At 43.6% G+C, this 13,962-nt stretch overlaps 1 protein-coding gene across 6 annotated transcripts in view; it reads right to left on the bottom strand.

Moving 5' to 3' along the window:
- The window catches only part of septin9b (septin-9), a 125,270-nt gene that overhangs the window by 18,357 nt on the left and 92,951 nt on the right, over positions 1–13,962 (bottom strand). For all 6 annotated transcript variants that reach the window (XM_045719945.1, XM_045719948.1, XM_045719947.1 and 3 more), the window contains one exon: positions 3,903–4,121. In XM_045719945.1, the coding sequence (XP_045575901.1) occupies positions 3,903–4,121 (219 nt within the window). The remainder of the gene's footprint in view (positions 1–3,902; positions 4,122–13,962) is intronic.

Consider the following 13,962-nt stretch of genomic DNA (forward strand, 5'->3'; position numbering starts at 1 on the left):
TGACAAGGTTATAAAAAAGTATTTTTAATTGATGTAATAATTATGTTCTTCAAACCTGGCTTTCGTCAAAGGATCCTCCATTTGCAGCAATTACAGCCTTGCAGACCTTTGGCATTCTAGTTGTAAATGTGTTGATGTAATCTGAAGAGATTTCACCCCATGCTTCCTGAAGCATCTCCCAGAAGTTGGATTGGCTTGATGGGCACTTCTACATACCATACGGTCAAGCTGCTCCCACAACAGCTCAATAGGGTTGAGATCCGGTGACTGTGCTGGCCACTCCATTATAGACTGAATACAAGCGGACTGCTTCTTCCTTAAATAGTTCTTGAATAGTTTGGAGTTGTGCTTTGGGTCATTGTCCTGTTGTAGGAGGAAGTTGGCTCCAATTAAGCACCGTCCACAGGGTATGGCATGGCATTGCAAAATGGAGTGATAGCCTTCCTTCTTCAAGATCCCTTTTAGCCTGTACAAATCTCCCACTTTAGCACAACCAAAGCACCCCCAGACCATCACATTGCCTCCACCATGCTTGACAGGTGGCATTTAGCACTCCTCCAGCATCTTTTCATTTTTCCCTCCTCTCACGAATGTTCTTTTGTGATCCGAAAACCTCAAACTCGGATTTGTCTGTCCATAACACCTTTTTCCAATCTCCCTCTGTCCAGTGTCTGTTCTTTTGCATATCTTAATATTTATTTTTTATTGGCCAGTCTGAGATATGGCTTTTTCTTTGCAATTCTGCCTAGAAGGTCAGCATCCTGGAGTTGCCTCTTCACTGTTGACGTTGAAACTGGTGTTTTGCAGGTACTATTTAATGAAGCTGCCAGTTGAGGACTTGTGAGGCATCTGTTTCTCAAACTAGACACTCTAATGCACTTGTCCTCTTGCTCAGTTATGCACCGGGGCCTCCCACTCCTCTTTCTATTCTGGTTAGAGCCAGTTTGCGCTGTTCTGTGAAGGGAGTAGTACACAGCGATGTACGAGATCTTCAGTTTCTTGGCAATTTCTCGCATGGAATAGCCTTCATTTCTCAGAACAAGAATAGACTGACGAGTTTCAGAAGAAAGTCCTTTGTTTCTGGTAATTTTGAGCCTGTAATCGAACACACAAATGCTGAAGCTCCAGATACTCAACTAGTCTAAAGAAGGCCAGTTTTACTGCTTTATTAATCAGAACAACAGTTTTCAGCTGTGCTAACATAATTGCAAAAGGGTTTTCTAATGATCAATTAGCCTTTTAAAATGATAAACTTGGATTAGCTAACAACGTGCCATTGGAACACAGGAGTGATGGTTGCTGATAATGGGCCTCCGTACGCCTATGTAGATATTCCATTAAAAAAAATCAGCAGTTTCCAGCTTCAATAGTCGTTTACAACATTAACAATGTCTACACTATTTCTGATCAGTTTGTTATTTTAATGGACATTTTTGTTGTTGCTTTTCTTTCAACAACAAGGACATTTCTAAGTGACCCCAAACTTTTGAACACACACACACACACACACACACACACACCACCCTGAATGGGTGGCAGGTTGCCGAGCTCTGTATCCAGGACACCAGGGCCAACCACAGGGGAATGTGAAAGGAATGCAGATTTGTCGGCATACTCCACATCACAGAGAGAGAGAGAACAGACACTAACCATGGGCCCTGCCTCACCCCTCAACCCCCTCATTACCCTACCCACACACCCTCTCACCCACTTCCAGTGCAGTACAGAAAAGTAGGCTGAAGAACATGTAGATGTGTCCCACTCAGCGGAACTACTGTATACTGACCTTTCTAAAGAGGATTCAAAATGCAGTTCCATGTAGGACACACCACTATTCAGTATGGGGGATTCTTATGAGACAGTTCCATGTAGGACACACCACTATACAGTATGAGGGATTCTTATGAGACAGTTCCATGTAGGACACACCACTATACAGTATGGGGGATTCTTAGGAGACAGTTCCATGTAGGACACACCACTATACAGTATGGGGGATTCTTATGAGACAGTTCCATGTAGGACACACCACTATACAGTATGGGGGATTCTTAGGAGACAGTTCCATGTAGGACACACCACTATTCAGTATGGGGGATTCTTATGAGACAGTTCCATGTAGGACACAGCACTATTCAGTATGGGGGATTCCTATGAGGCATGATTGATGTGAGAGGAGTGTAGTGTACTTTTCATTCCAACTCTTCATCCTTTCTATATATCCTCTGTATAATACACACTGAACAAAAATAAAAAAATTCCATTTGCACAAAAAAAGCTTATTTCTCTCAAATTTTGTGCACAAATTTGTTTACATCCCTGTTAGTGAGGATTTCTCCTTTACCAAGATAATCCATCCACCTGAAAGGTGTGGCATATCAAGAAGCTGATTAAAAAGCATGATCATTACACAGGTGCACCTTGTGCTGGGGAGAACAAAAGGCCACTATAAAATGTGCAGTTTTGTCACACAACACAATGCCACAGATGTCTCAAGTTGAGGGGAGCGTGCAATTGGCATGCTGACTGCAGGAATGTCTATGGCTGTGCCCCTGCCCAGCCGTGAAATCCATAGATTAGGGCCTAATGAATTTATTTCAATTGACTGATATCCTTATATGAACTGTAACTCAGTAAAATAATTGAAATTGTTGAATTTATATTTTTGTTCAGTACACTTATTATATACCAGAGCAGTCTGTAGCAGAGAAATTAAAACATTAACCTAACATCCTGTATTCTGTCTCCTTCCCTACAGCTGTTCTCACAAATTACACCCGAGTGCACATATACACTGCAGGAGACTAGGTGGTCGTTTTGGATTTTCTTTTTCATGGATGAGTCTGCATCCTCCTTCCTTGAAGTATCCCTGTAGGCTGTAGTCTAAGTGAGCCGTTTTATCCACGGAAAGAACCCACAGAGCAGACTGACAGTCGCGACATCATCAAATGGAGACGTGGTGTGGAGACAGCATGGCAAAGGGGTTTTATAGGGGCTGGTCTGGAGAAGGAAGGCGTGTGTGTTTTAAAAATCGACCGTTTTAAAAAGGAGCCATCACACACTGATGAGGGAGAGTCAGTATGGTGGGAGGGTCAAAAGGCTGTGTGTGTGTGTGTGTGTGTGTGTGTGTTTCTTAATTAGAGAGATCCTCTGGTTAAATTAGAGATATATCCTCCTTGAATAACACAGGAGAGGATAACAGTAACTCAGCCTCTCACTGTAAACACAACCTGGTCCCTATCACACACGACAACCTTCTGGCATGTGTTTCTTCAGGCTGGATAACAGCCTCTCACTGTAAACACAACCTGGTCCCTATCACACACCACAACCTTCTGGCATGTGTTTCTTCAGGCTGGATAACAGCCTCTCACCGTAACCACAACCTGGTCCCTATCACACACCACAACCTTCTGGCATGTGTTTCTTCAGGCTGGATAACAGCCTCTCACCGTAACCACAACCTGGTCCCTATCACACACCACAACCTTCTGGCATGTGTTTCTTCAGGCTGGATAACAGCCTCTCACCGTAACCACAACCTGGTCCCTATCACACACCACAACCTTCTGGCATGTGTTTCTTCAGGCTGGATAACAGCAGACCAGGATGTTGAGCTCATTTGATGTAAACCTATGATCATATACAGTACACATGCATTCGTCTCTCACCATGTTAACTCACCCACTACCATGATGTTGTGCTGATTGTGTGTGTGTGTGTGTGTGTGTGTGTGTGTGTGTGTGTGTGTGTGTATGGCATTTGCATTGCTCGCTCGTTGGGGTTTTAGGCTGGGTATTTGTAAAGCACAGCTGACGTAAAAAGGGCTTTATAAAATAAATGTGATTGATTGAATTTGATCTGTTTGTGTGGGTATGTTCTCTCCCTTCATGTTAACTCACCCACTACCATGATGTTGAGTTCGAAGCCCTGTTTCATGGCTTTCCTCCGCATCTGTTCCAGGATGGCATCGATGCCCACATAGCTGAAGTCCCCCATGCCAGGACCTGGCACAGGCTTCTCCGCCTGGCACGCTGCGGGCACCGCTGGGGGTGGCATCATCTCGGGCACGGCCACCTCAGACATGGCTCTACTGCTGTAGCTGGTAGTGACCTCTGACCCTGAGGAGAGAGGGAGAGAGAAATACATGTCAGTACAAGTGGATAAACCATTTATTTACTCTCGTGTGATCATGTATCTTTGAAACATACTGGACACATCACATGAGCTTCCTACTGTGAAATAGAGAAAATAATTTAAAGTAGCAAGATAACAAAAACCTTATACATTCAAGTAACCAACTTACACTAAACATATACAGTGAGTATAACATAAGAATATCAGAACCATATTGCTGTGTCATCAGAAACAAGTGAAGGAGTTGGAAGGATGTGAGGAGCTAGTTACTAGATAGACATAATAACCTAGCTAGACCTGGGCTAGAGACCACACACTAGTCTGAACAAATATCCATACATTAGGACCTAACATGGGCCAAAGCCCTGCTAATACTAACAGACAGCTGAGCACACCAGGACAACTACCTGTGGTGTGTGTGTGTGTGTGTGTGTGTGTGTGTGTGTGTGTGTGTGTGTGTGTGTGTGTGTGTTGGAGCTGGGGAGACAGTGTAAAAGTTGACGAGGTGTAGACTAGCGGACCATAAACTAAGGAAATGTAAAGAAAGCCCCCCCCCCCCCATATCACTACCTGTTATTACTGAACCAACCATGTTTCAGCACCACCCAGAGCCTTCTACAGTACTGAACCAATCGTGTTTCAGCACCACCCGGGGCCTTCCGCAGTACTGAACCAATCGTGTTTCAGCACCACCCAGAGCCTTCTGCAGTCACACACTTACTCAACAGTCATATTGAAGTAAACAGTCTCTACTGAGGGTTAGATACACAGTACATGTTTGTCTGACCACCGCAGGACTCGTATACATTCATAGAATAATATTCTGTATATTTTCCTGAGTTACAGGAGGACCCCTCTGCAGATTCTAACTCAAGTTAACTATGTATGCTGGGTGGTGCCTGATCACCAGGCATATTGTTTAATATGGTGTGTCCTGCTGATGAGAGAGTGAAAAAGAGAGAAATCACTGGGCTGTAACCTGACCTACTCACAACTCTGGAATCAAGAGTGCTATTAAGGATGACTGACAAACACACACACACTTCAAGGAGGACAGTCAGCTCCTCTCTTGGAGCCCCCAGGGCAGGCTGCCAAGAATTTTACAGCCATCAGGATTCCATCCCTCCTCCCTCCAGCTAGTTACAACTCCGATAACAACAACACTGAAGAGAGAAACCCAGGAAAATCCCAGAGTTCACTGTAAAGACTACTACACTAGGTTCTGGTAGGAAGAGAATAGGCTAGTATATCTTGTTCCCTGATAACACTTGATACCAGTCCGTTTTCAAAAGAAAAGTCTTGTGAATTGAGTATGATGTCAAAGTAAAATGTTTCTATAGAAACGGGCAGAGTTAGAGACACACCTAGCCTATAGGGAACTAGCTCTAGCTGGCCTCCACACCACTTCCCCATCCTGGTCCAGACACCAGTCAACAGTTATGCAGGACCCTCTCCTCTAGTAGTTTCCACTGCAACAGGTACAGAGTAATACTGATCAACATGTCACTATTCTAACTTCCAATACCTGGCTCTACCCTGCGCTTACAGTTCTTGACTGGCATATGAGGGTGGTTGGCCATAGATAGATCTGGTGACCAGAATGTTTGTGCTTCAGCCAACTCTTCTGTCATGTGTGTTGTCATGGCATACAGTAGAAGAAAGGATGACTGAGGAGTTGGCTGAAGCACAAACAGACCAGGCTACCTACAGTACCAGTCCAAAGTTTGGATACACCTACTCATTCAAGGGATTTTCTTTATTTTTACTATATTCTACATTGTAGAATAATAGTGAAGACATCAAAACTATGAAATACCACATACGGAATCATGTATTAACCAAAAAAGTGTTTAACAAATCAAAATATATTTCAGATTCTTCAAGCCACCTTGATGACAGCTTTGTGCACTCTGGGCACTCTCAACCAGGAACCAATTCTTCACCTGGAATGCTTTTCCAACAGTCTTGAAGGAGTTCCCATATATGCTGAGCACTTGTTGGCTGCTTTTTCTTCACTCTGCGGTCCAACCCATCCCAAACCATGTCAATTGGGTTGAGGTCGGGTGATTGTGGAGGCCAGGTCATCTGATGCAGGACTCCATCATTCCCCTTCTTTGTCAAATAGTCCTTACACAGCCTGGAGGTGTGTTGGGTCATTGTCCTGTTGAAAAACAAATGATAGTCCCACAAAGCGCAAACCAGATGGGATAGCTACTCTGCGTCTCACAAAGACACGGCGGTTGGAACCAAAAATATAAAATTTGGACTCAGACCAAAGGACAGATTTCCACTGGTCTAATGTCTATTGCTCGTGTTTCTTGGCCCAAGCATGTCTCTCATTATTGGTGTCCTTTAGTAGTGGTTTCTTTGCAGCAATTCGACCATGAAGGCCTGATTCACACCGTCTCCTCTGAACAGTTGATGTTGAGATATGTCTGTTACTTGAACTCTGTGAAGCATTTATTTGGACTGCAATTTCTGAGGCTGGTAACTCCAATGAACTTATCCTCTGTAGAATAGGTAACTCTGGGTCTTCCTTTCCTGTGGTGGTCCTTATGAGAGACAGTTTCATCATAGTGCCTGATGGTTTTTGCAACCGCACGTTCAAAGTTCTTGACATTTTCCCGATAGACTGACCTTCATGTCAACGTAATGATGGACTGTCGCTTCTCTTTGCTTATTTGAGCTGTTCTTGCCATAATATGGACTTGGTCTTTTACCAAATAGGGCTATCTTCTGTATACCACCCCTACCTTGTCACGACACTACTGACTAGCTCAAACGCATTAAGGAAAGAAATTCCACAAATTAAGGCACACCTGTTAATTGAAATGCATTCCAGGTGACTACCTCACGAAGCTGTTTGAGAGAATGCCAAGAGTGTGCAAAGCTTTTATCAAGGCAAAGGGTGGCTACTTTGAAGAACCTCAAATATAAAATATTTGTTTAACACTTTTTTGGTTACTACATGAATGTGTTATTTGTTATTTCATAGTTTTGATGTCTTCACTATTATTCTACAATGCAGAAAATAGTCAAATAAAGAAAAACCCTTGAATGAGTAGGTGTGTCCAAACTTTTGACTGGTATTGTATGTCCAGCTAACCTCATATGCCAGTCACGTACTGTAAACAGAGTTACTTACAAAAGGCTCCGACTGATGTAAAAGACTCATTGGGTGAGGTTAGGTGCAATGGCTCATCTCCATGGATCCAGAGACAAGACGACGCAGTGTCCATCCCAAATAGAGTCACTGCAAAGCCCTTTCCCTTCCCATCAGGGGACACCGCAGAACCCCTTTGGAGAGGATGGGGCATAACTCTATCTGACCATGGTACAGAACTGCTATGATGAGTGTTACAACAGGCTCTGCAAGGTGAGGAGTGAAAGATCATGGTTAACAAGGCGACAGAGTCTCGAGCCTCTCTTCGTTAAATAAGAGTCACAGCTTGTCTCTTTTTCCTTCCCTCTTCAGGGGACACTGCAGCACCCCTTTGGGAGAATGGGCCATACATGTACCTGTCTGTTGCCTCTACAGGGAGCCAGAGAGCTCTGGTACGTCTTGGCTGTGTTTGGGCCTGTTTAAGAAGAAGTAAATAGAAACACACACTAATCTCCCATTCCTGGTTGTTAAGAAACGTTTAGTTTCGAGGGTTTAGAGGGTGACACTCTATAGGAACGATGCAGGGATTAGGGCTGAGATGATACCAGTATCACAATTCAAAGCATTGTAACAACCCTAGCTTTGTACATTGACAGCTCATGAACCAGATGACACTAGGTACACTACCAACCAACAGCACATACAAGAGGACCAGACAACCTTTGTCTGACTGCACTGCTAAGACGTTGTGCAACTTTGTGAAGTAAATGTAGCCTTTGTTTAACCACAATCAAATCCCTGGAGATTAAAACCCCTCTTCAAGGAGACCTGGAAATTAAGTAAACTAACTCTAAAAACTCGAACAGCAGGGGTATTCAACTCTTACCCTACGACGTACGGGGCCTGCTGATTTTCTGTTCTACCTGATAGTTAACTGCACATACCTGGTGTCCCAGGTCTAAATCAGTCCCTGGTTAGAGGGGAACAATGAAAAAAAGGCAGTGGAACTGGCTTCGAGGTCCAGAGTTGAGTTTGAGGGCTCTACAGTATGTCAGCCAATATGTCTTGCCAAAGTGCATAACATGGAACTGATTGGATGTAGTATTTCATATTCAGGGATGCCTTGGCCTGCGCTGTGCAGCGCCGAAACATAGGTGTCTGAGTGCTTTTTGGAAAATGACCCTATAAATCTGAAATGACCCTTGACCCCTTCATTAGTCAGAACGTCTGGTTGGCCATTTAACCTAAACAGCTGGGAGACATTAGCAGAACATTATCTCACGGGGACAGGGAGAGAAGGTTAACCAGACAAGAAAAGCAGAGGAATGGATGAGGGTCGTGTGTGTCTCATCTTTAAAAACATGTCATCCATTGAGTATGGTTCCAGTCGGTTTCCCAGAATGTGAACAACCTCGACATTATCACTGTGTTTGCTAGCTGACAACAAACCACCTTCAGGATAAAACAAAACCTAATAAGACAAACTGTCAGCCAAGCAGATTGTAGATATGAGTCCAAGTGAAGATGAACCTGTTTCTGGAACTTTCATGGATTATCTCTACCTTTCTAATTATAAAATGGTTATGAACACTCTGTTATGTTATAAAGCATTATGCATGGCACATGAAGCTTTATGTGATTGTAACGCATTATAAACAGGGTATTCGCAGGGAGAGTAATCAATGTTTAAGTAGAACAGATGTCAGTTGAATAGTAACAGTCAGCAATCAGTGGGACCATAAGGTTCACTATGTAGGCAATATGTTGTCATGGATGGATCCCTCTAATGATCATTTCCTGGAATTGAGTGGATTACATTACATTACATAGGCTACATACATTTACTGGATATCTGTCTTTTGAATGGGATGTGCAGTCTTTCGGATGGCAGTCTTTCCCCGAGTGGCGCAGCGGTCTAAGGCACTGCATCTCAGTGCTAGAGGCAATACTACAGACACCCTGGTTCGAATCCAGGCTGTATCACAACCGGCCGTGATTGGGAATCCCATAAGGCGGCGCACAATTGGCTCAGCGTCGTCCGGGTTTGGCCGGTGTAGGCCGTCATTGTAAATAAGAATTTGTTCTTAACTGACTTGCCTAGTTAAATAAAGGTTACATTTTAAATAAACAATGTTAAACAGATGGCCTGACTCACTGTGGTTATTAAAGATCCCATGGCACTGCAAAGAGAGGAGGACATGTAATTAGGATGCCTTTATTTAGGTGACACTCATTGTAAGAGTGGTGTTAACCCTGATATCATGGCTAATTTCCCAACCTGGCCCTCATCATTTGTCATGGAAAGGGAAAGGGGGATACCTAGTCAGTTGTACAACTGAATTCATTCAACTGAAATGTGTCTTCTCCATTTATGGAGCATCAAATCATCCCCAGATTCCAATTCCATTGGGCTCTCCTATCCCTTGAAACTCTTCAACCAGGTTGTTGCTGTGAAAGGGTGTGTCAACCTAAAATTAGGTTCAGATTTCCTTCATTTCAAGATGAAATTGGCATGAAACATGCATTTCGTAAGAATCCACAGAAAAATACTTTTAGAATTCCCACAAAAAAATAAAAATACTTTCCCAGATTTACTGGAATTGTTGTGCTCCTGTTTTCAATTATGGCCCATAAAGAATGTTTTTTTTTTCTGTCATTGCCGAGTATGCAGTTGCTTTGCTCTGTAAATAAAGACAGAATTCCCAATACCAGAGAGGGGAGAGGAATAGACAGGAGAAGAGCAGAAAGGGAACTGAATAGATCTGATTTATTCTCTCCATGCATAGCTTGGGGCATTCCCACTTACCAGCCAGCTAACTACAAACAGGCCCTAAAATATTCCCAAAAAGTTGGTTATTTTTTCCTCAAACCCCCCCCCGCAGGCCAGATCCAGATGTTTGACACCTGTCCTACACTGTCTATAATCTCTAGCCCTGCATCTACTGCACATTGTGTGTCAGGAGGGAGAACATTTTTTAAAACAGGGAACAACTACATTACCTAAACTTGTCCAATTAGTGCAAACACTAATTATTTCAGTTTTCCAACCCAATGTGATTTGTTCACCATTGGTCAGATGATGTTAATCAAAAGGTTAGGGCTGCGGTTAGTTGAACATCAACTGAACATCTATCAACCATCTATTTGGGACTATGCAAATGAAGTGTTGCCTTACATGTTTCGTGTATATGTTTATGACATCATTCCTCCCCTAACTGATATGACATGGGGGGGGGGGTCATACAAGTATACACAGCTGGCCTGCTGAGAACCGTGTCAAACATGTCAATGGGGCTCATTCATAAGCACGACAACCAGGACACTTCCAACCTCACTGTGCTGGTCACAAACCTTTTTATGAGTGTACTCTAGAAACATCTGTTGCTTTTTCTCCACATTCCGAGACTCATGAGAGAGAGAACAAGAGAAAGAAAGAGGGATCCATAAAGAAGGCAGAAGATAGTTCCACCTGTCGTCTATAGCTTTATTAACAGCCAGAGTGAGTAGCCATCTCTTCAGTCTACATGTTTACAATGACATTTTGTCCATAAGCTCCTTTCTAAAGCAAATTGAGTACCCTACTCCAAACTATTATTAATCAAGAAATCAGAAAACAGACTTCCTCTAACAGTCGAAAGTCCAACTAGTTGTGACCGAGTCCTGGTTTCATTCTTCCTATGAATTTCTCCGGTCAAGAACCAGGGAGGAAAGAGGGGAACAGATGACAATGCATGTGAAGAACAAAAGAAAGCCTGGCATCATCAACACTGCAGATGAGCCATCAGATCCTGGGACACAGAAGCCATTGTCAGGTACAGTGCACACATGATGAGTCACCGTCATATGACAGGGGCTGACACAGCAGTACGGAGGCCAGCCAGTAAGACCAGGCATTACTCTGCATTATGGTACAAATACCCCCTAGCCAGACCCAAAGAGAAGCCCCAAAATGAACCGGGGAAGTGTTGTGCTTCTATGTGGGTGTGTTTGTGTAGCCAAACCCGTTTCCCAGGGTCCTCTCCATTTCTGGTCTCCTGAGAATGTGGCCTACGACCCCGCAGGGCTGTGAAAGCAGATGTTGTCACCTGATGCTGGGGATATGTGTTGTGTGTGTAGAGTTGTTTACCGAACACATCTATATGCCCAATACATGACACAATATCAGACACTCATTTAAAAATGTATGGACAATAAAGACATAAAACGACAAAGAGAGCATGTTCTAACACTCCAACATTTTTAAGGTGTAATCGTCTTCAGATTGTAACAATGTGCATCGACCTTATAAAACCTACATCCAAACATTTAACTTTACAAACGGCACCCCATACCTACCATAGACTTCCAGTGATGGGGTCAGTGTGTTTCAGAGTGATGTTAGACAGACAGAGGGGTTGAGGGGTTAATTCAGTCATGCTGCAGTGCTGTTATCTGTCTCTCTTTATCTGACCTGTCACTGTTTCTGACAGAAAACAGACAATGCAAGGACCCCTAACTGCCCACAGGGACATTATCTACCTGTGTAACATAAACACACATCGACACAGAGAAACACAAAGGTACACACACACACACACACACACACACACACACACACACACACACACACACACACACACACACACACACACACACATGAATGTGCACGCTCACGCACTTAGTTTCAGGTCAGATATGCAGCATTGTCTGGTGAAAATATGCACAGGACCATTTCCTCATTATTTTGAGCAGGATCTTTTTACACCAACTGTAGATTCCTCCTGCGACACCAGCTCTTAGCCTGGTCCCAGATCAGTCTGTGCTGTATAGCTAACTACTATGGCCATTGTCATGCCAATCATGTTTGACCATAGGAGTTAGCAAGCCCGCTTCAAATGGAAGTGAAAGATACCACTTCAAAATGAAAATCTTTATATTTTCAGTTGAGACGTGTCTTTAGCCCGAACCTGCACAAATGTAACCTGCCTGACTAAAATGTTGTAGATATCAATTGTCCGGTTAGAAATGGCCCATATTTGTAGACTTAATTCATTTCAAAACGTCACATTCCTCTAGTAAAGGCTACGTATAGCAGTAAAATGCCCTCGATAAATGGTCGGTTGGGTCGGTATCAGTAATGTTAGACGTATCGTCCTAGCTCTATGAACTACACACCAGTCTGCACCCCTTCCCTTCTTCCTTCCTAGACCCACTGTCCTTCACTGGAACTAAAACCACAGACCTCATTATCTCATACATACCATTTCAGAACTAAAACCGCTTTCAGGAGACAAGGACATACATTACATGGCTACATGCCATACTCCACCAGTCATAATGGTATGCAAACGAATGACCAAGGAGAAGTGAAGAAATAATATGTAAGCAAAGTAGATACTAACCCACTTAACAGATGCAGGTAGTTTGTCTACAGACAGAACCATACCTCTGGGAATCAAACACACACACACACACACACACACACACACACACGCACAGGTAATGACGACCTTTCCGGCATCACATCAGCAGCTGTTGAAGAGCCACGGTGTCTGTTCTCACCTTGCAATGCACCAGAGCCCCTAACTGTCCAGAAAACAGAGCTCCTTTGAACTAGTGTGTCTGTAAATCAGATCCGACTGACTCAAAGGTGAAGAGCGCTTCCGTTATTCTGCTTATTTTTAACTGCCTGATATCAGTGAACTATGCTTATGTAAAATAGCTGGGGTCAAACCTGTTTATACAAAACATAAGTTGTGGGAAGCCATTGTCAGAGCAGTGCCATAGTTGTGCTTTTACTGTGACAGCCAATAAGAACAGCAATATGCAATCAAAGAAGAGAGAGGGATGAAAGAGATAGACCGAAAATAGAGTCATCTACCTCCACTTTCCAGACACATCACTCCATCATTTTAACTACAGGGAGTACTTTTCACTTTGAACGGGCGGCTGGAGACTACTTCCCAGCAGGGTCTCACACCCTATACTAAAAGTATCTGCCTCTTTCCACATGTTTCCACGTGTGGAAATCCCTCCCTGTACAGTACTGCTCTGCACTGCCTCTCTCCGTGTTCTGTACCTGGTCTGTATGCAATACAGCAATGTCATGGATCAATGTCCCTTCCAGCACTACACAGCCCCATGTGTGGATCACGTCATTAGAGGAAAGTTAGAGAAAAGACGGAACGAGGGGAAAAGAGAGCTGAAATTAACCAGAGCTCAGCAGAAACAGAGAAACTTAATGAAACATGGCAGCAGCAGAGAAGCAGTGCTGTGGTTATGCAAACAGCCTCCTCACCTCCCAGGATTGATTACAAGGCTTGGCCCTGGAGCTGCAGACGCCATGTTAGAGAGACACACAGAAATCTTATCCCCGAACCCCCCCCCCACACACACACACTCTGTGCTCCCCCGCTACGCCCCCTAAACTCCCAAGAGCCCAGAACAACAGAGAAAAACTAGAGGATGAACCAGCAACAGTGTCGGGTTCCGGGAGTACAGTACAACATATGAGAATCGTATTCCCCTCTACAGTACAACACAGAGAATCGTATTCCCCTCTACAGTACAACACAGATAAACTTCACAAAAAGCCTATTCCCCTCTACAGCCATACCTCAGTACATCTGAGTGGAACTTTCTATCAAGACAAACAAATACACACTAACATAAACATGCACACTCACACACAGTAGTGGAACTCCTGGGCAGCAGAGTAAAGAGAGAGCTAGTACTGTACCACA

This window comes from Salmo salar, chromosome ssa06, assembly GCF_905237065.1.
Source record: "Salmo salar chromosome ssa06, Ssal_v3.1, whole genome shotgun sequence".
NCBI lineage: Eukaryota > Metazoa > Chordata > Actinopteri > Salmoniformes > Salmonidae > Salmo > Salmo salar.